At 39.4% G+C, this 25,321-nt stretch overlaps 2 protein-coding genes and 1 pseudogene across 3 annotated transcripts in view; 2 read left to right on the forward strand and 1 right to left on the reverse strand.

Annotated features, from left to right (window-relative positions):
• The first annotated feature begins 1,316 nt into the window (after nucleotides 1–1,316).
• LOC108719744 lies at nucleotides 1,317–4,015 on the forward strand (annotated as a pseudogene).
• Nucleotides 3,399–9,407, reverse strand: rbm12b.1.S (RNA binding motif protein 12B gene 1 S homeolog). 2 transcript variants are annotated; one of them, XM_018268771.2, is made up of 3 exons: nucleotides 9,256–9,407; nucleotides 6,168–6,422; nucleotides 3,399–5,495 (listed from the first exon to the last, which is right to left on the reverse strand). In XM_018268771.2, the coding sequence occupies exon 3, from the start codon at nucleotides 5,472–5,474 to the stop codon at nucleotides 4,215–4,217; it is 1,260 nt and encodes a 419-aa protein (XP_018124260.1). In that variant the 5' UTR covers nucleotides 5,475–5,495; nucleotides 6,168–6,422; nucleotides 9,256–9,407; the 3' UTR covers nucleotides 3,399–4,214.
• Nucleotides 9,408–9,475: 68 nt separating this feature from the next.
• tmem67.S (transmembrane protein 67 S homeolog) overlaps nucleotides 9,476–25,321 on the forward strand; it is a 36,575-nt gene continuing 20,729 nt past the window's right edge. Inside the window, exons 1-13 of the mRNA XM_018223860.2 lie at nucleotides 9,476–9,764; nucleotides 9,975–10,048; nucleotides 12,087–12,177; nucleotides 13,960–14,059; nucleotides 15,052–15,121; nucleotides 15,807–15,881; nucleotides 15,971–16,033; nucleotides 21,464–21,618; nucleotides 21,722–21,830; nucleotides 22,795–22,887; nucleotides 23,527–23,592; nucleotides 24,074–24,230; nucleotides 24,911–25,034. Coding sequence (XP_018079349.1) covers nucleotides 9,548–9,764; nucleotides 9,975–10,048; nucleotides 12,087–12,177; nucleotides 13,960–14,059; nucleotides 15,052–15,121; nucleotides 15,807–15,881; nucleotides 15,971–16,033; nucleotides 21,464–21,618; nucleotides 21,722–21,830; nucleotides 22,795–22,887; nucleotides 23,527–23,592; nucleotides 24,074–24,230; nucleotides 24,911–25,034 — 1,394 coding nt within the window. The 5' untranslated portion in view covers nucleotides 9,476–9,547. The remainder of the gene's footprint in view (nucleotides 9,765–9,974; nucleotides 10,049–12,086; nucleotides 12,178–13,959; nucleotides 14,060–15,051; nucleotides 15,122–15,806; nucleotides 15,882–15,970; nucleotides 16,034–21,463; nucleotides 21,619–21,721; nucleotides 21,831–22,794; nucleotides 22,888–23,526; nucleotides 23,593–24,073; nucleotides 24,231–24,910; nucleotides 25,035–25,321) is intronic.

The following is a 25,321-nucleotide window of genomic DNA, read 5'->3' on the forward strand; positions in this document are numbered from 1 at the left end:
AAATCATACACAAAAATCACTTTCAAAATCTGAAATAGGCGGTACTGTACAGTGCATTATGGGCAGCGGATCGCACATGGAGTATAAAAACATTGTCTGAACATTATATAATATACTGTGTGTGTGTGTGTGTGTGTGTATATATATATATATTTATTTTTTGGCTTCGGGTCTTTTCACGGCTTCAGGAATTCAATTTTGGCTCCTTTTGTGACTTTGGGTCTTTTCACGGCTTTGGGACTTCAACTTCGGCTGTTCGACTCTTCGGGACTTCAGCAGTTCGGGACTACGGAAGATGCAACACCTTTAGGCCCTGGTACAGAAGTAGCCCCCTGTGCCCCCCTGATGCCAGCCCTGTCCAGTAGGTCATATCCTTCCTCCTCACTAAGCCTTGCAAAACACTTATGCAGCGAGGGACACTTGGACCACCTAAAATTTATTCCAGGAGCCACCAAAGCTTTCCTACATGTATGAACACTATGATATGATTACCAAAAGAGTCAGCACAAATAATAGCTATTATCTGTGCACCAGAAGCAGTTCATGGTGTCCATGTGTATCAGATTTACCCATCTAACTAGCCACTGAGCCACTTTTACTTCTGTTGGGATACTCTAAACTGGTGCTGGAGCAGAGCATCCGCTCTCTTAAGCTATGGGCAAAAAGGTTGTTGGCTCTGGCTGTTCTCAGCAGACTGAGAGAAGCAGATCTGCTCAATGCCCCTGCTCTTTGATTTGAATATGTGCCGTCACACATAGGCTTTGGTCAGCCCAAATACTGACCTGAGCTTCAGCTCCGATGTGTGTGAATGCAGACAGTCAGATCTAAATCAATGGAGCAGGGACACTGAACAGATCTGCTTCTCTAAAGGTGGCCATACACAGGCAGATTAAAGCTGCCAATGTCGGTCCTTTAGACCGAATCGGCAGCTTATCTGCCCGTGTGTGGGGGATCCCGACGGGTCCTCCCAATCAATATCAGACCAAATATCAGCCAGATATCGATCGGTCAAGTTTGATTTTTTTTCCACGATCCTAGATTCAGAAGTCTGGTGGCACAGTTGGGATGGGGTAGTTGGCCGGAATGAACAGAACTACACAAACTATAAGGTTAATGTATGGTATCCATCTGTTCAGCCCAGGGAAACTGTAAGGAATAGCTTTTCCAGGTGATACCATACCTTTACTAAAGTGTTCACATCTTTTGTAGTTGTAAGAATCGTGTGGTCTGACAATGTATTAAAAGAATGCTTAAAAACCAACACAAAATTGGTTACATGCTAACGTGTCATACTCTTCTTATAAACCTATAAAATACACATTGCAGCAAGAAAATATTGCATAAGGTAATAACATGAACAGCAAATGAAATGCAGAGGAAGTGTCAGCACATAAGAGGTAACAGTTTACAGAACCAATGGTATTTTTTAAAATTTTCCCTGCAGGTGATCCCAAAATGTCGTTAGTCATAAAGTTAAGGGACTCTCCACTGAAGCAAGCTCTCTTGATATTCTGCATTTCTTTCGTGGTCTGAATATTCCTAAGGGGTATATTTGTATCAGTGGAGGAACATATGGTGAAGCTTTTATTATGCCAGGCATGCAATAAGTTACTCAGGCCGACCCTTGAACAACTCCTGTGTTCATCTGTTGTTCCATACTGAAGCTGAAATGCAACATGCCCTTGACGAAATAAATGGGAGGTACATTGCTTCCTGCTTCAAGTAATGGAACATCTATTTATAAGGAAAAAAGCCTGACACTTTATATATTTATATACATGGAATGCCCTTGACCACCACAAAGTTTGAAATAAAATAATTTTTTGCCGGTCTGTCGGTGGAGGATTTAGCCTTCTTGAAATATGCTTCGGGTCTAAGGAACAGCAATGTGATTGTTAGATTTACCACAAGTGGAGATGCTCGTGGATTCCACCCCTGTATCACTCATGCTCTCAGACGAAACAGCGTGGATTAAAGTACGAGGCAGCCGTGCAAGGAAAAGGGAGCTCTCACCAGTAACTTCTTTTGATGACCGTAAGAAAAGTGTTCCACATTCCAGGAATGAACTATCAAAGGTTCAACCTTGATCGCCTTTTGTAGAGCTTTTTGTTCATCTTATGAACCTGCCGAACTATGTAAGCAAAAGAGACATCAAGGTTCGTTTTGGCAATCTTGCCATGAAAGATTCTGACATTACTTTCCTGTGTGACTAGTCTGGTAAAAGAACAATGTTTACAAGTTTAAGTCAATATCACAATGCTTGTGCACAGCACAGAAGAGTTTTTTTGCAGCTGGCTAGTGAATGTATTACCTATTTCTGAAAAAAAGTATGTTGGATTTAATTGCACGTTCAGAAAAAAAACATTAAAGTAGCGCTTTGTGCGGAAAGATACACCCAGAAAGTCTTCACAAAAGTCACATTTAGGCAAAGGGAAATGTATACATTTAAGAAATTTTGCCTCCAAAGTTTCCAAAACTGACAGAGAATTTTTTTCTGGTTTCTTTCTAAAACAAGAGGATACAGTTTTGTATGATGATAATGGGATTGGTCTTGGGGAAGCATTGGTATTATTTCCAACTGAAAAGGAAGCTGAAAGTACAAAAAAAAAGGTAATTGCAAGAAGTTTCAGAGAACAGAAATCCTGCTAAGTTATATAGAGATCCAAAAAGAGAATCACATATACCAGTCACAGAAGAAGGTGGTTTATTTAAAGGGGACCCATCACCCAAAAAATATACCGTATATACTCGAGTATGAGCAGAGTTTTTCAGCCCCCAAAATATGCTGGAAAACTCTACCTCCGCTTATACTCAGGTCAAGCACAAAAACGGTCGCCGGCGTCCAAGAATAGTCGCCTGCATCCAAGAATGGTCTTCGGCCTCCAAAAACGAGATGCCAGCACCTCCAATGGGAGCAGAAACCCTCAATTTTTTGATTGAAACTTACCAGAAGCTGCTGCATTTCTCACACTAGGCTTATACTCGGGTTATACTCGAGTCAATAAGCTTTCCCAGTTTTTGGAGGTAAAATTAGGTACCTCGGCTTATACTCGGGACGGCTTATACTAGAGTATATATGGTATTCAGAATCCTATTTTATAACATTAGTCAAGCAAAATGAACTTTAATTACACTATAGGAATGATTTGAATTTTGTTTCCTTCAGTCTGGGATTTCATAATTATAGCAATCAGGCAGGAGACATTTTGTGGACACTGTTATTAAGACAAGCCTTCCATCATCTCAGAATCTTGTTTGTGCATCAGAATGGGGGACCCGATGTCCATCCCCATGCCCTGGTTACACAATTAAACAGTGAAGAGAACGGGGGAATGTGTGAAGAGCAGTAACATCTAGGAAGTGCTGAATGGAACGTGAAAGTAATTGAGTAAATGAGCTGACAACAACTATGAACGCTTTAATAAAAAATAAGCTCAAAACAAAAAGTGTGTTACCGTGTTAGCCAATAGCAAAAATAACAAATAAAAAAAACAAACAAATACAAAGTATTGTAGAAGTGATACCTATATTGGCTAACAATAAAAATACATTGCAAGTTTTCGGAGCACCAAGGCCCCTTTGTCAGGCAAAATACAAATGAAAGCTAGAAAAGCACAGCATATATACAGTTAGATCAGTGAAAGGTATTCATGGGCAATAAATTAGGAAGTTACAGATAGATAGAGATCAATTGTAGAGATAATACAATGAATTAGGGTGGGTTGTAAATAGTCCAGGAGTCTGGATTCAGTCAGGTCACATAGTGTGACATAAAGGGAACTACCTGACCCACTGACCACCACTAAACCAATCAGAATCTGGAAGTGACATCATATTAAACCAGAAGTAAATGAGTAAAAAAACAAAAACACAATGAAATCTGCGACCTAACCTGCTTACAAGCACCCATGGTCTTGAACCAATCCTGCGTTCTGTATGTCTGCAGTCATTTTTCAGCACTCAGGCAGGATCTGTGTTCTACTGCAAAGGGCAAAAATCTAACTTTTTGGGGTAATGTATAACAGGTGCTAAGTTTGCCCTAGAATGATTGACTCACTGCAACAAATCATCACTAGTATGACTGACCCACTGCAACCAATCAGCAAACAGCATATTTAAAAAAAAAAAAAAGGGGGGTATATTCTCTACATTTTTCTTGATGATATCACATTCTTGATCATACCAACTAAAGTAAGCATCCAATAGCAATTGTACTAATGAATGGCAAAAGTGGGCTCATGTGAAGCATCCCCAATAAAGGCTCTTATCTGGTCCTCGGTTATACTGTTTAATGAAACTTCTGTTCCCATAAACCACTCCTTGTTCAGTCTTGCAGCACAGATTGCCACTTTTTCTGTAGGAAATCTAACCAGAGCTTCTCTGGAAAAGTACCCAATTTTATCATATTTCAAGAATATATCATATTCTTCAATAGGAAATCCGTCGAAGAACTCCTGAATGTGTTGCTTTGTGACTCCAGGAGACAGGTTTTTCATATGAATGCACCTTTGCGGACATGGGAAGGCAGACATGTCTTTTGAAAGTGAAGAAATGGTATAGGAGACGGCTATGTCCAACATCACCTTTTTGGAAATAGGAAGAATGGATATGCGATAATCATGTAAGTATTTACCATGAGCCAATAGGGCCATCTGATACTGTGTCTCGTTCTTGAGCATTACAAATCCCTCTCCTTTTGCAGAGCTCTTTAGAAGTGAAATGTTAAAATCTTCTAACTGAGGAACCTCTAAGAGATCCCGTATGTTGCTTTTTTGAACTTTAGGAGGCAGGTTCAGTAGGTATATATATAACGGCTGCTGCTGCACTGAGGTGATTGTACTTGTTAAACCCTCCCTTATCTTAGAGGTTTTTTCCACCGTTCCACCGGCTTTAACCCACTGCTCTTCAGTAGCGATCGTAACACTTAAACATTTTTTACCCAAAATGCGTATGTTAAATCTGGCTGCTTCAGTAGCATGTGCTGCATTGGTAAACTTAACAAAACCACTGCCAGTTTTTGAGCCATCGCGGCCTCTATAAAATATTATCTGTTCTACAGCTAAAGAATTAAACAAATCTATGATATCTGCTTCTTTCGTGTCCTGGGACATACCAGTTAAACATACATACAAACTGCCAGGTTGAGCTAAAGGCATTTTTTCTAATTTTCTTTTTCTGCTTTGTTGCTTTGCAGCTTCCAGAGTTTTTTCCACCTTTTTTCTATAGGCCTCAAATGCGCAGAGCATTTCGATGTTGTTACTCGGTGAAAGGACAATGCTTTTGTTCTTTATGCAGCTGCCGGACTTTTTCATGGCTAGACGTGCATCCATATCAGAAGCAAATACAATATAAGCTTCTCCACGTTCCCCACGAACAATCTGAATATCGGAAACACTTAAACCCTTGAAAAATTCTTCAATATCAGTAGAGTCGGCAGCGACATGAAGGCCCTCTAAGCGAATGATTTTGTCCATTCTTCATACAAAATGAACAACCTGCAGAGACAAAGTATGACATCTGTTAATTCTTAAAAACCGTATTGCAGTATAACAGTCTGTTAAAGGGGTTGCTCACCTTTGAGTTAACTTTTAGTATGATGTAGAGAGGGATATTCTGAGAAAATGTACCATTTGTTTTTATTATTTGTAGTTTTTGAGTTATTTAGCTTTTTATTTAGCAGCTATCCAGTTTGCAATTTCAGCCATCTGGTTGCTAGGGACCAAATTCCCACTAGCAACCATGCACTGGTTTGAATATGAATAGGAGAGGCCTGAATAGAAAGAAGAGTAGTAAAAAGTAGCAATGACCCTACATTTGTAGCCTTACAGAGCATTTTTTTTTTAGATGGGGTCAGTGACCCCAGTTGAAAGCTGGAAAGGAGCCAGAAGAAAAAGGCAAATCATTAAAAAACTATAAAAAATAATTAATGAAGACCAATGAAAAGTTGTTTAGAATTGGCCATTCTATAACACACTAAAAGTGATCTGAAAGGTGAACCACCCCTTTAAGTACACTTAGATGGACTTGCTAAAGGAGAATTAAAACATCTTTATGGTGTTAAATTACATTTTCTCTGTGTTGATAGCAAGGTGTGTGCGGCAGGCAGCAAGTGCCTATTGGGCACTTGTAATGGTCTCTAGGAGTTTAGAATATCCTACTCTTATTACCTTTTCAATTGGTCTTCTTTTTAATAGTTTTGAATGATTTCTTGCCTTCTTTTCCTCTTTCCAGCTTGTACATGGGGGTCATTAACATTGTTCGCTACTATGTAATTAATGAACTTTCAATTCAGGCCCTCCCCTAGTCGTATTCCAGTTTCTCATTCAGAACAATGCCTAGTTGCTAGGGTAAATGTAATCCTAGCAACCTGGTTTGATTGCAAACTGGAGTGTTGCTGAATAAACAGCTAAAGAATTCAAAAACTGCAAAACAAAAATTAAAGACCAATTACAAATGGTCTCAGAATATTACGGTCTACATCATACTACACATTCATTTGAAGACGTACTACCACTTTAATCCAAACAACTAAACCATAATCACTACTCTCCCCAAACTTTCATTCTAATGGTATCAGGGATTATTTTATACATAGCAAGTACTTTGGCTGGAAAGATTCCTGCAGTGCTAATGACACTCTGTGTATGCCGTAGTGAGAAAATACCAATGAATGAAAAACAAACATATTGCAGGTCACTTTAAGTATGTTACAGAATGGCTAAATCTAAGAAACTTTTCAATTGACTTTTTTTTTTTTTAATATGACTATGAAGATTTTTATTCATCCAGGTCATGGTATATCTATTATAAATTGAACTGAAGAAGCTGCTTGCATGAGTAGTGAAATGTCTTCAATGATTACTCAGCAAGTCGAGTTGTTTTAGAATAACTTATACAGGTATGGGACCTGTTATCCAGAAAGCTCGGGACCTGGGGTTTTCCAGATAATGGATCTTTCTGTAATTTGGATCTTCAATACCTTATGTCTACTAGAAGATCATGTAAACATGAAAAATAAACCCAATAGACTGGTTTTGCTTTGAATAAGGATTAATTATATCTTAGTTAGAATCAAGTACAAGATACTGTTTTATTATTACAGAGAAAAAGGCAATCATTTTTAAAAATTTGGATAATTTTGATAAAATGGAGTCTATGGGACACAACCTAAACAGGTTTCTGGATAACAGATCCCATACCTATACTGTAGTTTTTAAATTATTTATTTTCTTCTTTCCAACTTTGAAATAGGGGTCACTGTCCCCGTGTAAAAAACAAATGCTCTGTAAGGCTACAAATTTATTGTTATTGCTACTCTAATAATCATCTTTTTATTCAGGCCCTCTCATTTATATCCCAGTCTGATATTCAAATTAATGCATGGTGGCTATGGTAATTAGAACCCTAGAAACCAGACTGCTGAAATTGCAAACTGGAGAACTGCTAAATAAAAAATAACAAAATATTAAAAATTAAAACCAATTGCTAATTTTTTCATACTAAAAGTTAATGCAACCTGAACAACCCCTTTAATAGGGATACTGATAAAACCCTATGGTGAATGTGACAAAGACCATACATTGTAAGTTCCATTGGGGGCAGGGACTAATGTGAATGGTGTATAATAGCTATAAATTGATGCAGAATAAGTCTGGGCTTCATAAAGAATACATATGAATGATAATGCAATGCAAATAAATGGAGCACAAATGTGTGTTTGTTCATTAATGACCTGGAGGTGGGCATTGAAAGTACTGCTTCTATTTTTGCAGATGATACTAAATTGTGCAGAACTATAGGTTCCATGCAGGATGCTGCCACTTTGCAGAGTGATTTGTCTAAGTTGGGAAACTAGGCAGCAAACTGGAAAACGAGGTTCAATGTTGATAAATGCAAGGATATGTACTTTGGCAAAAATAATATAAATGCAAGTTATACACTAAATGGGAGTTTCCTTAAATGAGAAGGATCTAGGGGTCTTTGTAGATAACAAGTTGCCTAATTCTGGGCAGTGTCATTCTGTGGCTACTAAAGCAAATAAAGTTCTGTCTTGTATAAAAAAGGGCATTAACTCAAGGGATGAAAACATATTTATGTCTCTTTATAGGTCCCTGGTGAGGCCTCATCTGGAGTATGCAGTGCAGTTTTGGACTCCAGTCCTTAAGAGGGATATAAATGAGCTGGAGAGAGTGCAGAGACGTGCAACTAAATTGGTTAGAGGGAGGGAAGACTTAAATTATGAGGGGAGACTGTCAAGGTTGGAGTTGTTTTCTCTGGAAAAAAGGCGCTTGCGAGGGGACATGATTACACTTTACAAGTACATTAGAGGACATTATAGACAAATGGCAGGGGACCTTTTTACCCATAAAGTGGATCACCGTACCAGAGGCCTCCCCTTTAGACTAGAAGAAAAGAACTTTCATTTGAAGCAACGTAGGGGGTTCTTCACAGTCAGGACAGTAAGGTTGGGGAATGCACTCCCGGGTGATGTTGTGATGCTGATTCAGTTAATGACTATAAGAATGGCTTGGGTGATTTCTTGGACAATATAGACGAGAACAGCACCTTCTTAATGTAATAAAAAGGCCTTTATTCAAACATGGCACAGATGAATAAAGGCCTTTTTATTACATTAAGAAGGTGCTGTTCTCGTCTATATTGAACCTTCCACGGTGTGGGGTGGCCACCGTTGAACGTGCACCAGAAACAGTGGAGGAGTTGTGTGCTGACACAGAATCACTAATTGATTTTTTGGACAGACATAATATCAAAGGCTATTGTGATACTAAACTCTATAGTTAGTATAGGTATGGGTATATAGAATTTATGTGAAAGTAGAGAGGGGTGTGTGTAGATGCTGGGTTTTCATTTGGAGGGGTTGGACTTGATGGACTTTGTCTTTTATCAACCCAATTTAACTATGTAACTATGTAACTGTGTAAGTATGTAAGTTTGTAATTATGTGCATAAATCTGTTTGACCAAACCCTACAGTAAGAACCTTAAACAGATATTCCCAATACAAGGATTTTACAATTGCACAAAGGGTTTTAACATTTTCAGAGCCTAAACATGAAGGCTTCCCGACACATTACCAAGCTTCCAGCACACACTCAGCCCCCGGCCACTACCTGACAAGCTCATTGCCAACTTGCCACTGCGTTTACCCGGAAGCCTTGGAGGCGCTCACCCATTTATCTGCCTTAAGGCACAAAAGGGACTTTGAGGAAGAAAACAAAACGAACGGGATAATTACCGGGCAATAATATCGATGCTTTTCCGCTACTTCCGGTCCTAACTAAAAAGCAGCGTCTTCCTCAACTGTAGCTGCTAGTTCCTATGCTCGGAAAGGACCTTCGTTACGTCACGAACATGTGATCCTACCATGTGACCGCTGCGTTGTGAATTTGGTACCCCCAGACGCCGAATTATGAGTGTACCCCGCCCCCTCCAATCCGCTATTGGCTGTTCTCCGCCGTCCCTCACAGCCCATAGCTCCTCCCAGTGTTTACCCTGAGCCGGCGCGGTGAATTGTGGGTGTACATGCCATGGAGACGGAGAAGCCTCTGGGTCTCCGCGCTGCTTTATGTGGGACTGTGGGACTGTGCTGTGCGGTGCTGCTGGCTGGATTCTGCGGCCCTGGTTCCGTGCACAGCCATTCGATTCCTTTACAGCTGCCACGTGATTGCGGAATCCAACAATATTATGACCCAACCAACCTCTCGTGTGTGCAGTGCCCGGACTTCCAGAGACCCAGCCATTGGGGTAGGCACTAGTGTATCCCACAGTGAAGTCTAACCAGAAAAGCCTTCAGCTTTTCATGAACTACAACTCCCAGCAGGCTTAGCCTGTCTCTGGCAGTAGGATGCTGGGAGTTGCAGCTGGATGAGTAGTAGCTACATGTATCCATTATTTCCAGTTTATATGTGAATGGAGATGCAGACAGAAAATAAAAGTGTATTCTTGCTTCATTAGGTACTTCATGCATATGCCTGCCAGGCTACAGACGCAACTCCACAGGCGACTGCGAGAGGTGCCCCACGAGTCTGGTAACTGTCATATTCTTTATTCAATTAAATGTTCACCTTCATATTAAAGGGATAGTGTCATGGCAATTTTTTATTTATTTTTTTCAAAACGCATCAGTTAATAGTGGTGCTCCAGCAGAATTCTGCACTGAAATCCATTTGTCAAAAGAACAAACATATTTTTTTATATTCAATTTTGAAATCTGACATGGGTCTAGTCATATTGTCAGTTTCCCAGCTGCCCCCAGTTATGTGACTTGTGCTCTGATAAACTTCAGTCACTCTTTACTGCTGTACTGCAAGTTGGAGTGATATCACTCCCCCCCCCCAGCAGCCTAAGGGTCAGGCCACACAGGGCCTTTTGGGGAGATATGGTCGCCGTGCGACTAATCACCTCGTTTTTGCAGCGACCAATCTCCCCAAACGCCTTCCCTGAATATACGCCAGCTAAAATGAAAAAAAAAAACCCGCCAGCGCTAATCACACGCGGCAATTCGTTTTCCGAAGACACCCGAAGTTTCCTCGTTACTTTGGGCGACTTCGGAAAATGAACCGCCGCGTGTGATTAGCGCCAGCGTTTTTTCATTTTAGCCAGGGCAGGAACAGGGAAGGCGTTTGGGGAGATTGGACGCTGCAAAAACGAGGCGATTAGTGGCCAGGCGACCAAATCTCCCCAAAACGCCCTGTGTGGCCTGACCCTAAGGGTCAGTCCACACCAGGCGATTCGGGAGATTTAGTCGCCTGTCGCCTGATCGCCTTTTCTTTGGGGCGACTAAACTCCCCGAACCGCTTCCTCTTGTCCTGCACCGGCTGTAATGAGAAGTCCCCTGCGTTATGACACAAGCGGTGCTTCGTACTTCGGGCGACTTCGGAAAAAACGCAGCGCCTAGTGTGCTTTAACGCAGGCAACTTGTCATTATAACGAATGGGAAGACACGAGGAGGCGGCAGTTTGGGGAGATTGTCGCCCAGAAGAAGAGGCGATTAGTCGACAGGCGACAAAATCTCCCCGAATCTCCTCGTGTGAACTGAGCCCAACAACAGAACAATGGGAAGGTAACCAGATAGCAGCTCCCTAACACAAGATAACAGCTCCCTGGTAGATCTAAGAACAGCACTATCTATTTTACTATAGTAAAATCCAGTTCCCACTGAGACTGATTAAGTTACATTAAGTAGGAGAAATAACAGCCTGCCAGAAAGTAGTTCCATACTAAAGGGCTGGCACAAGTCACATGACTGGGACAGCTGGGAAACTGACAATAAAAAATCTGTTTGCTCTTTTGAGGAATGGATTTCAGTGCAGAATTCTGCTGGAGCAGCACTATTAACTGATGTGTTTTGAAAAAAAAAAAAAAAAGTTTTCCCATGACAGTATCCCTTTAACAAATGGTCATCATTATTTATTTGTTGTGGTTTTTGAATTATTTGCCTACTTCTGACTCTTTCCAGCTTTCAAATGAAACCACTGACCCCATCTAAAAATCAAATCATCTGTAATCATCTGTAAAGCTACAAATGTTTTATTATTGCTACTATTTTTTATTACTCCTGTTTCTATCCAGGCCTCTCCTATTCATATTCCAGTTTCTTATTCAAAGCAAAGTGCATGGTTGCTAGGGTCATTTGGACCCCAGCAACCAGATTGCTGAAACTGCAAACGGGAGAGCTGCTGAATAAAAAGCTAAATAACTAAAAAAAACACAAATAATAAAAAATGAAAACCAATGGCAAATTGTCTCGGAATATCACTCTCTACATCATACTAAAAGTTAATGCAAAAGTAAACAACCCCTTTAATGGTCTGTTATAATAGTTCAGCAACTGTTACACTGGAGTACAAGGGCTATGGCACAGAGGGTGGATTCTCTGGCAGCATCTCCACATAAGACTATGGCACACATACCATTCACTAGTGCTTAACTGGCACTTAGCCCAAAATGCAATTATTGTTCTGGTTTAAAATCTCCAGTTGGGAGCCTCTCTGCCAGCATTTTTTTGCCATGAGCCCTCTGTGCTAAAGTGTTTGACTTTGTCTTTTTTTACCTAAATCATTATAGGGTGTGACAACAGACGGCTGGAGTTGTATAAAATGCCCCAGTGGGCTGAATTCAAATGGAAACTGCCACTGTCCTCCAGGAAGAATTATGGGTAAGTAGGCTGTTTTTGGTTTGAGTAAAATGTTGCCCTGCTTAATCATGCTCTTCTTCTCCTGTATTAAGGGGCTTGGTTTCCAATATATATATACTGGGGAAAATTTACAAAATTCTGGGTAAGTGCACAGTTCTTAAAGTGTCAGTGACCAAATTGTTAAAATGTAGTAAGTTCAACAAATTGAAGTTATATAAAGTATATGGTATGGTTATGGATATTGTATGGGTATTGTATCAATATGGATATGATATGGATATAGTATGGATATAGTATGAATATGGATATTGTATGGGTATTGTATCAAAATGGATATGGTATGGATATTGTATGGGTATTGTATCGATATGGATATGGTATGGGTATGGATATTGTATGGATATGATAGGGATATTGTATGGGTATTGTATCGATATGGTATGGATATTGTATGGATATTATATGGATATTGTATGGATAAGGTATGGTCTTAGACATAATTATATACTGGGGAAAGTTCACAAAATTCTGGGTAAGTATACAGTTCTTAAAGTGTCAGTGAACAAATGTAAGTAAGTTCAACAAATTGAAGGTATATAAAGTAAATGGTATGGATATCGTATGGATATAGTATGGATATGGATATTGTATGGGTATTGTATCGATATGAATATGGTATGGATATGGATATTGTATCGATATGGAGATGGTATGGATATGGATATTGTATGGGTATTGTATCGATATGGTATGGTATGGATTTGTCGTAATGCCACCAAATTTTAGATGCATTTAGGAGTTAGGACACTGGACACATGTTACCAACTTAGGTATATACAGAATCCACTATTTTTTGGCCGAATACCCAACCGAATCTGAATACTAATTTGCATATGCAAATTAGGGGTGGGAAGGGGAAACATTTTTTACTTTCTTGTTATGTGACAAAAAGTCACACAATTTCCCGCCCGCCCCTTATTTGCATATGCAAATTAGGATTTGGTTCAGCCAGGCAGAAGGATTTGGCCAAATCCTGCTGAAAAAGGCCGAATTCTGAACCGAATCCCGGATTCCGTGTGTCCCTATAAAAAACAGTCAGAATTGTGCTGTGAAAATGTTATTTGTGAGCCAAAAACTTTATACAGACCTAATCAAATCAACCTATCAACATTTTCCCCGCGACATTCTCATTATGGAGGTAACACTTTGGCTGGAAAAATTTAGTGGTTCCAACTAATTCTCAAAACGTTGTACATATGACACAAAAATAGCCACCCCTACTTTTTTAACAACAAAAATCAGTAGATGCTGAAATATGATGGAAAATTGATTTGTTACAAAGTCGGCACCAATACGACATATTTATACAACATTTTTATGACATTTTCCTCTATCGTCATTTTTGTGAATTCCCCCATTCTGACTATTTACAGGTTGTGTGTGTCTGTGTATAGACAGTGACACTGCTCCTGTGCAGTAATGAGATACAAGCATGTAGGGTGTGGTCATTGAATGCGAGATTTAAAACACCACTATACGGGACAATAACATAGCAGAAATATGCAAAAGATAGTGAGGTAAAACTAGTCGTATACTGATATCCATTGATATTTTTGGTGCAATCTGATTGGTACTTGTCCTTTAACTAGGATTTGTGTCCCTGATTTTAAACTTTAGCTTGGTGCTGTAGTCTGCTGTGGCCCAATTAGTTGTGGCGGGACCCCCCATCCAAACTCGCAGCCGCTGCACGCATCGCTTTAAAATCCCAGGAGGATTAATATAGTAAAACATTTGTATTTGCAGTGGAAAGAGATGTCAATGGCTCCTTACTGTCAGAAGCAGAATGCATTGACTGTGATGGGACTGAACCTTCCTTCACTGCTCCCAACACCTTAGAAAATAGGTAAGTTTACTCCGCCCATATAATCAAGCAAGGAATCCTAAGGGCAGTGGGATCCAGACTCCCAATATTTTTCTGATTGAACGATATTCAACTTAGCAGGTGTTTAAAATACAAAGGAATAACCCCCAGATTAAAGGGGTAGTTTACCTTTCAGTTAATTTTTTGTATGTTATACAATGGCCCATTCTAAGCAACTTTTCAGTTGGTCTTCATTATTTATTTTTCATAGTTTTTGAATTATTTGCCCTTTTCTTCTGACCCTTTACAGCAGCCCTCTGGCATTTGCCAGGTTATTCTTGCTAATCTGGAGCTGTGTATTCCTTTCAATGTGTCATAATACACTTAAAGGAGAACTAAAGCCTAACTATAGAAGTAGCTAGAAATGTTTTACATTATGTTTTGGGCTTCTGTACCAGGCCAAGGCAACCACAGGCCTTTAGCAGGGGAGATCTGTGTCTCCAAAGATGCCCCAGTAGCTCTCCATCTTCTTTTCTGCTGATTTACTGCACATGCTCTGTGCTGCTGTCACTTACTGAGCTTAGGTACCCACTCACAATATACAGTACACATAAAATATAAATGTCACAATATAAGGCTGATTAGTAATTAATACAGATAATTACTACATGGCAGAAACCAATAGCATCAGAATTTAATAATAAGCCCTGTAGCATCAGCTTATATTACAGACCAACCTCATTTTCTGCTTGATAATTTGTGATGACCCCTAAGCTTAGTGGGCTCTGGGCAGCTGTTGAGAAGCTGAGCATGAGTGTCACAGACAAGTTTGAAGTCCTGGATCATCGCTGCTATTGAGAAGCCAAAACTTTAGGCTGGTGCAATAAGTTCTGTATATAAAATACGGCATTTTTAGCCACTTTCAAAGTGTAATGTATTACAAAAGTGTATGTATTGCAGCATGTGTAAGCCCATGTGCAGTTATGTTTGTGTGTTTTTGTTAATAAAACAAATTGCTATATCTACTTGTTTAGGTGTGAACGGTGCCATCACACGGTTATCAACAGGAGTAACTCTTGCAGCTGTAACCAGCCAAATATTATGGTAAGAAAATAATTTAGTAGCAAAATGCAACTGTAACCAGCACTCACCATGAACTAGGGAATCACTGAATCCAGGTTTGTAAAATGTCAGCACATTTTCATGGGATATAATTAAAGATCCTGACTCTTAATATCATGTGGCAACTTTAGAGCACCGGGCAACTTATATGATCTCATTTTGGGGGAATTTTCTTAAATTTAAAAACATTAGGATCCAGTTTGGTATTCAATTAACCTTCTGTTGAGGCTTCACCTAAATGAATTCTAGAAGTGTAGATTCAGTGCATATATATATATATATATATATATATATATATATATATATATATATATATATATATATATATATATATATATATATATATATATATATATATTAGACAATAAAAAATTATTGGAGCCAAACTAATGTAAAGTGATAACATATTAATCATTTAATGGACTGAGCCAATTGCTACAGCAATGCATCTGTTATTTTTCATGTAATGGGCTAGTTATCCAGTGTACAAGACGTTTGCTGTTGGTGCTACCTTCGAAAAACACTTACATGTTTTGGTTAATGTTCCTGACACTTTCATCTGCAAACCCTGTAATTTTTTTTTGGAGGATAGGAATGTGTATTATCTAAGGCTCCACTGAACAATAGAAGCTCATACAACATATATCTTTACTTACATCTTTTCTAGACTGGAGGCATATGCTACAATGCAGAAGGAAGCTTCCTGTCCAATGCACTTCTGAATGTTCGTTACAGCCAGCTGGTGAGACCCTATATTGTGCTGATGTGTTTGCTTGTAAATGTACATACAGTATGGAACTCTAAGAATGCATTTAACATTTTTTCTTTTAGGGTTTGATATTGAGATCAGAATGGTTTTCCATGCATTTGCAAGCATCGGCTGCGGCTTGCCTGGTAAGATTTTTACACTTTATTTTATCACTTGCTTTTAAAGCCGACAATACATGGTATTGCCTGCTTTAAGGGAAACTTTACCCAGTCTGGGCACCAACATGGTGAGCCAAAATCAGGATGTTCCTTGTTTGGCCTCTTGCCAGTGATCAGATCATAATGGGAACCTGCTGCAACCCAAGACGATTTTCAAACCTACCTGATTTGTATAGTTTTTCTTGACCAAATAAAAATTGGCCAGGACCTCCCAAAGGCCCCATACATGGCACAAAAAACCTCAGACAGAGGCTGGAGGGGCCAATCTTTTATATGCCTACGTATGACCCCTCTCCTCTATAAATGCTGTGGCATAGGAGAGGATCAAGCCCAGTTAGAACAGTACTTTGTTGCTGGTCTGGGAAATCATTCTCTTTTACAAGCCTTAAAGGTGAATTCAACACTTTACCAACCCCCCCCCCCACTCCATGTAAACCACCCTCCCCCACAGCCTAATTGCATCGGAGTTCACCGCAGCCATTTTACGGGTGTTCGGTAAGCTGAGACAGAGACCAGCAAGTGGCGAATGCGCAGTTGGAGCAATTTACTAGTTTGAGATAACTGCGCATGCGCCGAAATGGACGGAAATTGCAGAAGCGCCAGAAGAAGACACAAAGACCCGGAAGATGGCTGCCGTGAACTCCGATGTCAGAATCTGCGCCGAGGGGTATGTAAAAAGTTAGGGGCAGTTAGGCTGGGGGGGAGGAGGGAGGGGGTTTACGTGGGGTGGTGGGTAGGGGTTTCTTTGGTAAAGGGTTGAATTCTCCTTTAAGCGGGCAGAAAAGGAACAAGCCTGTGTAAAAAATCAAAGCTTTCCCCTTATAAAATGCTACTGGCATGGGGGAGGATCAAGCCAATTTAAGCCAATGCCTTGGTCTGAAGACACTGAGACATGCAGTTATGCAGGGAGATGCCAACCAAGAAAAAACTTGACCAGAGATTAGGACCACCATATGGGGTTTACCTTGACGTGGTATGGTGGCTTATCAATTTTATGATCATTTTGTAACTAAAAACCCTTGTTTTGCAAAATAAATGTATTAGCTTAGATACTAAATTAATTTGTGAAACGGGACCAGGGAATGTGGGTTGATCATTTTCTTTTTCCCTCTATGTATGACTAGCTAAGACCAAAATTTGCTTACCCTTTCTACGCGCAAGCCACATTACAATTTATAGAGTCTTTGGAACTTGGTGTGAATAATGTTGCATGGTATGCTAAATAAGGTCTGTGACTGCCCATTTCTTATCCTCATATGGACAGCTATGTTGTGACTTCAAATACCTCAAATCTTGGCTTTTAAAAATAAGCACCTGATCTAAATACATTGGGTGCAACACCAATATGTTGCTGTCAAGCCACTGTTTGGGGATCATTGGTTAAAAACTGTAATAGGATGGATTGGTGTCTGCTAAGTCAGTTCTGTTGCTCTAATAATGACTATCCATCCAGCTTATATGGTAGTGTGTTGCTTTATTCAGAGTCGTCTGATCAAGTTACTTTTTATCATCTCAAGTCTTGTTACTAAGGTTCATGGCACAGCTGCTGCCAGGTGATCAAACATATCTACACAGACCTGCACACAGGGTAGTGTTTTCAGATAGTACACTGCAAATAATTACATTTTAATTTGCTTTCTATTATATTTACTTTTTTATATTGCCTTTTTCTGAAATGCAAGGCAAATTAGTTTTTAGCCTTCTCCCATTTCCCAGTAGCAACTCTGTAAAACAGATAACTGACTTTCTAAATTCTTAGTTACATTACCTGATATATACACAGTGGTAACTTTAGCCCTTACTGAGTACCGTATATACCCTTGTAGCCGAGTACCCAACCCGAGTAGCTGAGATTGCAGTAACTTTTAATCATTCCTATACCAACAGTGCACTTGGGGAGAGACTGCAATATCCCACAATGCCCTCTGTTGGTTATATGAAAGAATTAACAGTGCACCCTCTGTTGGTTATATGAAAGAATAACAGTGACTGCAATATCACACAGCGCCATCTGTTGGTTGTATCAAAGAATAACAGTGACTGCAATATCACACAGCGCCATCTGTTGGTTGTATGAAAGAATAACAGTGACTGCAATATCACACAGCGCCCTCTGTTGGTTGTATGAAAGAATAACAGTGACTGCAATATCACAGCGCCCTCTGTTGGTTATATGAAAGATTAACAGTGACTGCAATATCACACAGCGCCCTCTGTTGGTTATATGAGAGAATAACAGTGACTGCAATATCACACAGCGCCCTCTGTTGGTTATATGAGAGAATAACAGTGACTGCAATATCACACAGCAACATCTGTTGGTTATATGAAAGAATAACAGTGACTGCAATATCACACAGCACCATCTGTTGGTTGTATGAAAGAATAACAGTGACTGCAATATCACAGCGCCCTCTGTTGGTTATATGAAAGATTAACAGTGACTGCAATATCACACTGCGCCCTCTGTTGGTTATATGAAAGAATAACAGTGACTGCAATATCACACAGCGCCCTCTGTTGGTTATACGAAAGATTAACAATGATGGCAATATCAAACAGCACCCTCTGCACATGGTAGTGGGACAGTGGGACAATGCACACAGTAATCCGTTTGGCAATTCTCTGTCACCATCAACTTTGCAAAGAAGTCCAGTTGATTGCTGGGGGGGTCGCTTTGGCAGAATGTGCGCTGCTGGGAGACAGGGCTGTAGTTGTGTCTAGGCTTATACTAGAGTCAATAAGTTTTCCCAGTTTTCGTAGGTAAAATTAGGTACCTCGGCTTATACTCGGGTCGGCTTATACTCGAGTATATACAGTATACTCCCAGAACTTTTAGGTCTGTATATTAAAAAAAAAAAAACTGCTACAAAATAGAAAATGAATAGCAAACAGAAAAAAAAAATATATATATATACTATTCAAGAATGTTATCTTTTTGGTGAATTGACCCTTCAGAAAATGCATTGTCTGTTAGTTTCACAGTTATATGCAGTACACTTATGGCCTCTCACTGTGCAGACCGTGTTATCAAGCCCGTGTTTTGTTATTTTTCTGCTAGTGTAGAAAACACATTGGGGGGAATTCACAAAAGTGGAGATGGCCCATTTTTGGAGTAAAAGTGGTGGTAAACTGGAGTAAAATACTTTCTCCATATTCACAAACAGAAATCCACCTAAATTCCGACTCAACCGCCACTATTCATATTTTAGTGAAAGAAAGACAGTTTACAGACACTTTTATGAATTTGTCTTTTACATAAAAATGGCACAAAAATTACATTTTAAACTAGGGATGCACCGAATCCAGGATTGGGTTCGGGATTGGGCCAGGATTCGGCTTTATTCAGCCGGATTCGACTGAACCTAATCTAATAAGGGCAGGAAGGGACATCACCTGACTTTTTGTCACAAAACAAGGAAGTAAAAAATGTATTCCCCTTCCCAACCCTAATTTGCATATGCTTGTTAGGATTCAGATTAGGTTCGGTATTCGGCCGAATCTTTCGCCGAAGAATTCGTTGCATTCCAATTTCAACACATTTTCTCTCGACACTTTTAAAATGGAGTAAAGATCAGTTTAACTCTTCACCGTTTGTGAGATCAATTCTAAATTAAACTGCACTGTTTTGGTACTCCCAATCTTCATTTCACACCTCTTGTAATTATTATCATATTAAAGGGGAAGGAAAGCCTTAAAAATAAACCCCCTCTCAGATGTTCATCTTAACCCCCTCTCCTGAAACGCTGCCTTATTAACTTTCAAATCGTTACCATTCTCACACAGTATTAGTTGAAAAATCCCCACTATTTAAAAGTTTGCCGCCGCCATATTCCTCTGTGCACGTCACTTCCCTTCCTCCACTGTAATGCTACTGTGCTCTCACCAGAATTTGACCCCACTACGTCAGTTTGTAAATTGAATGCTGTGTTCGTACAGACGACTGTCAGACAGACCTGAACGCAGCTGATGTATCTCTGTGTACTGCTCCTGAGGAGTGCAGTAGCTTCAAAATTTATCTTAACTTCGGGGCGTCTCCATGGCAACGGAACAGCAGTAATCCTACTGGCGCTTGAGCTAGAACAGGCAGGGGCAGCGAGGTCAGCAATTCCTTTCAGGTCACGTGACATCTATATGCTGGGGAAAGCTTTCGACGTTGTGCGCATGTACAGGGCACCTCAGAAACTAACTGCGCCTGCGTGTGCCCTGAATAGAAGAATTTCTGGACTGCAGCAGAGGTATACTTTGCAGAACAGCTTAAAGCTTTTTTTAAAATTGATTCCACCTTCAGAATAACTGACTAATTGTAGGAAAAAAATACTGATGGTATGTATATGTACATTTTACGGCCAATGATTAGAGCTTTATTTATTTTTAGCCTTTCCTTCTCCTTTAATAGGGATTAACATCTTATACTCAGGGCAAAAGTTTATGTCTTTCCCTATAGGTGTAAAAGACTCTAAAGGTGGCCATAGACGCAAAGATCCTCTTGTTTGGCGACATCGCCAAACGAGCAGATCTTTCCCCATTATGCCATTAACAAGCATGGCTATATCGTGGGTAATCTGAACGTTCGGCCGTATGGCCGAACGATGCGATTACGATGCCCAATAGGCTCCGGCGGGATCGGTTGGGCAAAATCAAACCTGTCCAATCGACGAAACGACCGATCTCCGCCAGACGAAAGATGTCGGCACTCTCCACACGATGCGAAAATCGTACGAATCCTTGATTCGTACAATAGGAACTGTGCGTCTATGGCCAGCTTAACAAAACAAGTAAAAAACACTGCTTAAACAAAAAAAGTGTATATTACACAATTTTTTATGTAAAAAGTTTTTAACTCACACTTGCATTATTTTACTAGTTTTACTAGTTTACTAGTTTTAGCAATTTGAGTGACTATAATATCTAAAGGAAAAGTAAAGCCTCCCAGCCAATTTTTTAGTTTTAGCAGCACTAAGACACTTAAGATAATAAACATATTTCTGATGCAAATCCCCCCCCCCCCCCAGATTTAGAAAGCCCAGGTTATCCTGAAAAAAAGGATGTATAATTTTCCTAGATAAAATAAACCCCCTCCCCCACAAAATTCCAATTTGATGGATGACTGACAGGTGTAGTAAAAGCTAAAGATAAATTCAGAAATGTTTTGCGAAAGACAAAATATGAAAAGTGTCTGTTTAAAAGACAAATTCACTAAAGTGGAGATAGAGGTTTGTGAATTTGGTGGGAAATCCGACATTTTTATCTCCACTTTTATTTTGTCTCAATATCACAAGTTTTGTGAATTCCCCCCCAATGTGACATTAGCCATAAGACCTTCCACAAAATATAATTTAACTGAATTGCAGCACAGTTTGTAACATGGTGCCTTTATTTCTCTTATTTTCATAGACTTACAGTAATCAAACATCGTGCCAAGCTCTGGGGAACATGTGTGTCATGAACATGCATTCTACAAGTACTTCTAGTGCTGATGCCTGTGGTCTGTTCCAGTACATATTTACAAGCACAGTAGGTCTAGGAGTTGTCCATTCCCTTTCATACTGGCAAGTGTGATTTCTTTTTGGTGGTTTACAAAATTGAGCTACCATAATAACTTACAAGCTTGCATGATAACTTAAATTACAGCAAATATCATGTTTTCTACAGGCGGACAAATCTGCCATGGCTCTTCTATGGTGACCAACCTGGGCTGGCTTCCAGGACTCTTGTATCCTCCCCAGTTCCCACAAGTTATACGTTTAAAGAAAGTGAGGAGGTATGGAAAAAGCTACCTTAAATGAGCTGGAATAAAATAGTGTCTCTCAAACTGTAATTCTTTGGGGCCTCTCTTAATTCGGAGGTTCATTTGCCAACCTGAAGAGGCTTGAGTGGACTCTTGTTCCTCAGATGAGACAGTGGGGCTCATTTATCAACACTGGGCAAATTTGCCCATGGGCTGTTACCTATAGCAACCAATCAGCGATTATCTTTTTAAAGCCAGCTGCAAGAAGAACAATGAATGCAACAATCTAGTTGCTATAGATAACAGCCCATGGGCAAATTTGCCCAGTGTTGATAAAGGAGCCCCAGTGACTGCTGCTACTTACAGGCCCTAAATACAATAAATTGCATTTTTAATTCTTAATGTGGAACATATATATTAAACCGAAACCTGATACCAGATTATCATGGTTTCCTTTCATCTCTGGAATCGGGTATGTCTGTGTAAAAAAAAAAATATATATTAGTAATAAATCAAAAGTATTTTGGTAAATTCACACCTATCTACAAAACCCCAAATGAACACGCTCATGTCAAAAAGTTGGATTTATTTTCTATTTGTGTATGCTTCGTACTTACCACATCAGGCTACGTTTATAATGCTTCTGGTTCCAGTTTAGGGTTCCCCAGTTTGAAGATTTCCCCCTGTTTTTAAGTCAGTGTTGTCCACGAGGAGGCCAAAAGGCTTTCTCTTGCCCTCCAGAGGATTTTTTGGCCCTGGCCTGTTTTAGGGATATTGCACTACAATGGAAATGTGGACAGCTTGTTCTAATATGCATGCATGGAGAGATTTTTGTTGCAGCATGATGCACATTTGAATTACTAATCCATCAGTGAACAGATATTGGTTCTATGACACTTGTATATCACAGAATATATCGCCTGTATGTCACAGTTCCAAGCAGCTTACAGATTCAAACAGGAATCTGCCATGCTTATCTGATGCTCTTTCTTCCTAGGTAGAAAATACAAAACTGCAGTTTCTAGCAGCTGTGTATGACATTCAAGGGAACTTTATAAAGTGGCAGTCATTGGCTGGAGGATTACTGCAGGTATTTATATTTTTATTTAATTTTTATATAATTCATAGATCAATAGAGAGAGAGAGATGTATTTAGAGGTTAGCTACTATTTGGCAGAACTTTATTGTTTATTTTCTGGTATGTAAATGACATCTCTGTCCTTAAAGCAGCTGAATTTATAAAATTATTTTACCTGTATTTAAATGGCCAGTGTACCACAATCTTTTATTCAGAGCTGAACGTGTTTTTGTTTTTGCTTTGAATATATTACCTGCTCATCTTAATGATTTATACTATCCTAAGCAGCCCATGTCCCTTGTTTGGCCACAAACTTCCTTATGACCTCGTACAGGAGCAACCCTGTGTTACGATCCATTACAAGAGATTTGAAATGGGGTGCAAAGTAGTACTTGGTGGCCTGACACTCCATAAATGAAGCAAGGTTACTCATCACCAGTACAGATCAGTACCATAGATGTACATCAGCATTTGTATCCCATGGTACTAAGCACAAAATAAAATTTTAAATGTGACTGTATATTTGGCCTTTAAACAAAAACTGTTGAGTCATTAGTGAGTGAAAGGACTACATCTAGTCAAGTGTATTCCCCACCCCAAAACATCAAACATACCCACTGCACAGTTAAACAAGTATTTTTTTCTCTCCAGTTGTGTCCTGACACCATGGCCAAGTTAGATGCTGCATTCAGTTTTGGAACAACTTATCAACATGACGTAAGCATGAAATATATATCTTAATACAAGAATTACAAATATCCTGTAAATGATATCCTTAAAAGGTGCTTACTGGTGTCATCAGTTATAATACGTTTCATAATTTCTGTCAAATGAGTCACTGAAACTTATAATAAATAATGTATCCCCCTGTTGTAAAATATGAGGTTATTAAAAGTCACCTCTGTCTTGACCTGTATATTATTATGGTGCTATTCTGTGAATACTTATATTTTATAATGGGATACATGATTTACTATACATACTATACACCGTTAATTGTGACTTGCTCACTTGCTTATTCAATACTCCTATGTTATAATAAAGATGGAAATGAAAACTATGCTAATTTTCCAACAACCTGGCTTATTTGAGCAAGTGTGGGAGGAGAAGTCGTTTATCCGATAAACCTCCTACATACACACACACAGAGTATATTTTGCTACACTTGTTCACTTAATTCTCTCGCATTCCTTTACAGTGTGGAATTAGTGTTTCTAAGCTCCTACACGACCATCCCGAGCCTGTGTTCTATGATGTGTATCTGGTCTACCCAGGGAATGAGGGGCAGCAGAATCTCCTGCCTGTACCTGTCCTGAACCTTAACCTCCAGTACCATGAAATGTTTGTTAACCAAGGTAAATTCTCCAGCACCAAAATATTATTTGGAACTCTGTTTATGCCAGGAGACCAAAGGCTTTAAATACGATATTCTACTTAAACAGAGTGTCTTTTTTTTTTTTTTTTTATCAGAAGTTAGCAGTTAGCAGTTTACTGGACAGAGAGAAGGAAGTCAAACTTCTGCACCAGTTTAAAGACACACAGAGGCTCATTTATAAACACTGGGCAAATTTGCTCTTGGGCAGTAACCCACGGCAAACAATCAGATTATTGCTTTTTAGTGTTCAACCTGTAGCTGCCTTAAAAAAAAAAGCTAATCACTGATTGGTTGCTATCAGTTACTGCTCAGGTGCAAATTTTCCCAGTGTTTATAAATGCACCCCACAGATAGCATAGCAGTCCTCACGGGCATAGCTTACAGCCAGTCATGGTGCTTATCTGTTATCCCTTGGTAAACATTTTTGTCACCTATAAAACTATGTTGTTTACTCCACACTTTCTTCATTTGAATGTGGCTCCTATTTTTACAAAAGGAAGGGACTCGGATTGAACCCATATTTGTTCTGTTTCTTTGCTTATCTCTTCTCTTATGTTGCCTGTGTGGCCTTAGGAATCCGAGCCTGTAGCTGTAGGTTGGACACCATGGGTGTAGAATATTACTTCCTATTGACTAAACATACCTCTTTTTTTATTATAGGAGACAACATCAACAACTGGCTCTTGACTCGCCGAATTTTCTTAGTGGATACTGTTAGTGGCCGGGAAAATTCTCTGGCCGATCCTCCAAGGCTCATTAGAGTTGCTAGCAAAATCACAATCAGGTAATGTGTACAATTAAACACAAGATATATGTGTGTCATGTTACTACACATTGCTGCTTTTTTTATAAGCTTAGTAAAGAGTTTTGGGTAAAAGAAGCTTATACCCCCAAAGTTGCATAGTTAATAGCCCTCATTTATATAGTGCTGAGAGAATCAGCCTGTTTACATACAGTACAGCCTCCTTTCAGATAATGCATAGTTCAGAATTGAAAGCAGTTCTGAAAGTATGTTATTTCATCCACTTATTTTCTTTTTTTTATGATCAGTAATATTGTAATCAAGCACTG

This window comes from Xenopus laevis, chromosome 6S (genome assembly GCF_017654675.1).
Source record: "Xenopus laevis strain J_2021 chromosome 6S, Xenopus_laevis_v10.1, whole genome shotgun sequence".
In the NCBI taxonomy this organism is placed as follows: Eukaryota; Metazoa; Chordata; class Amphibia; order Anura; family Pipidae; genus Xenopus; species Xenopus laevis.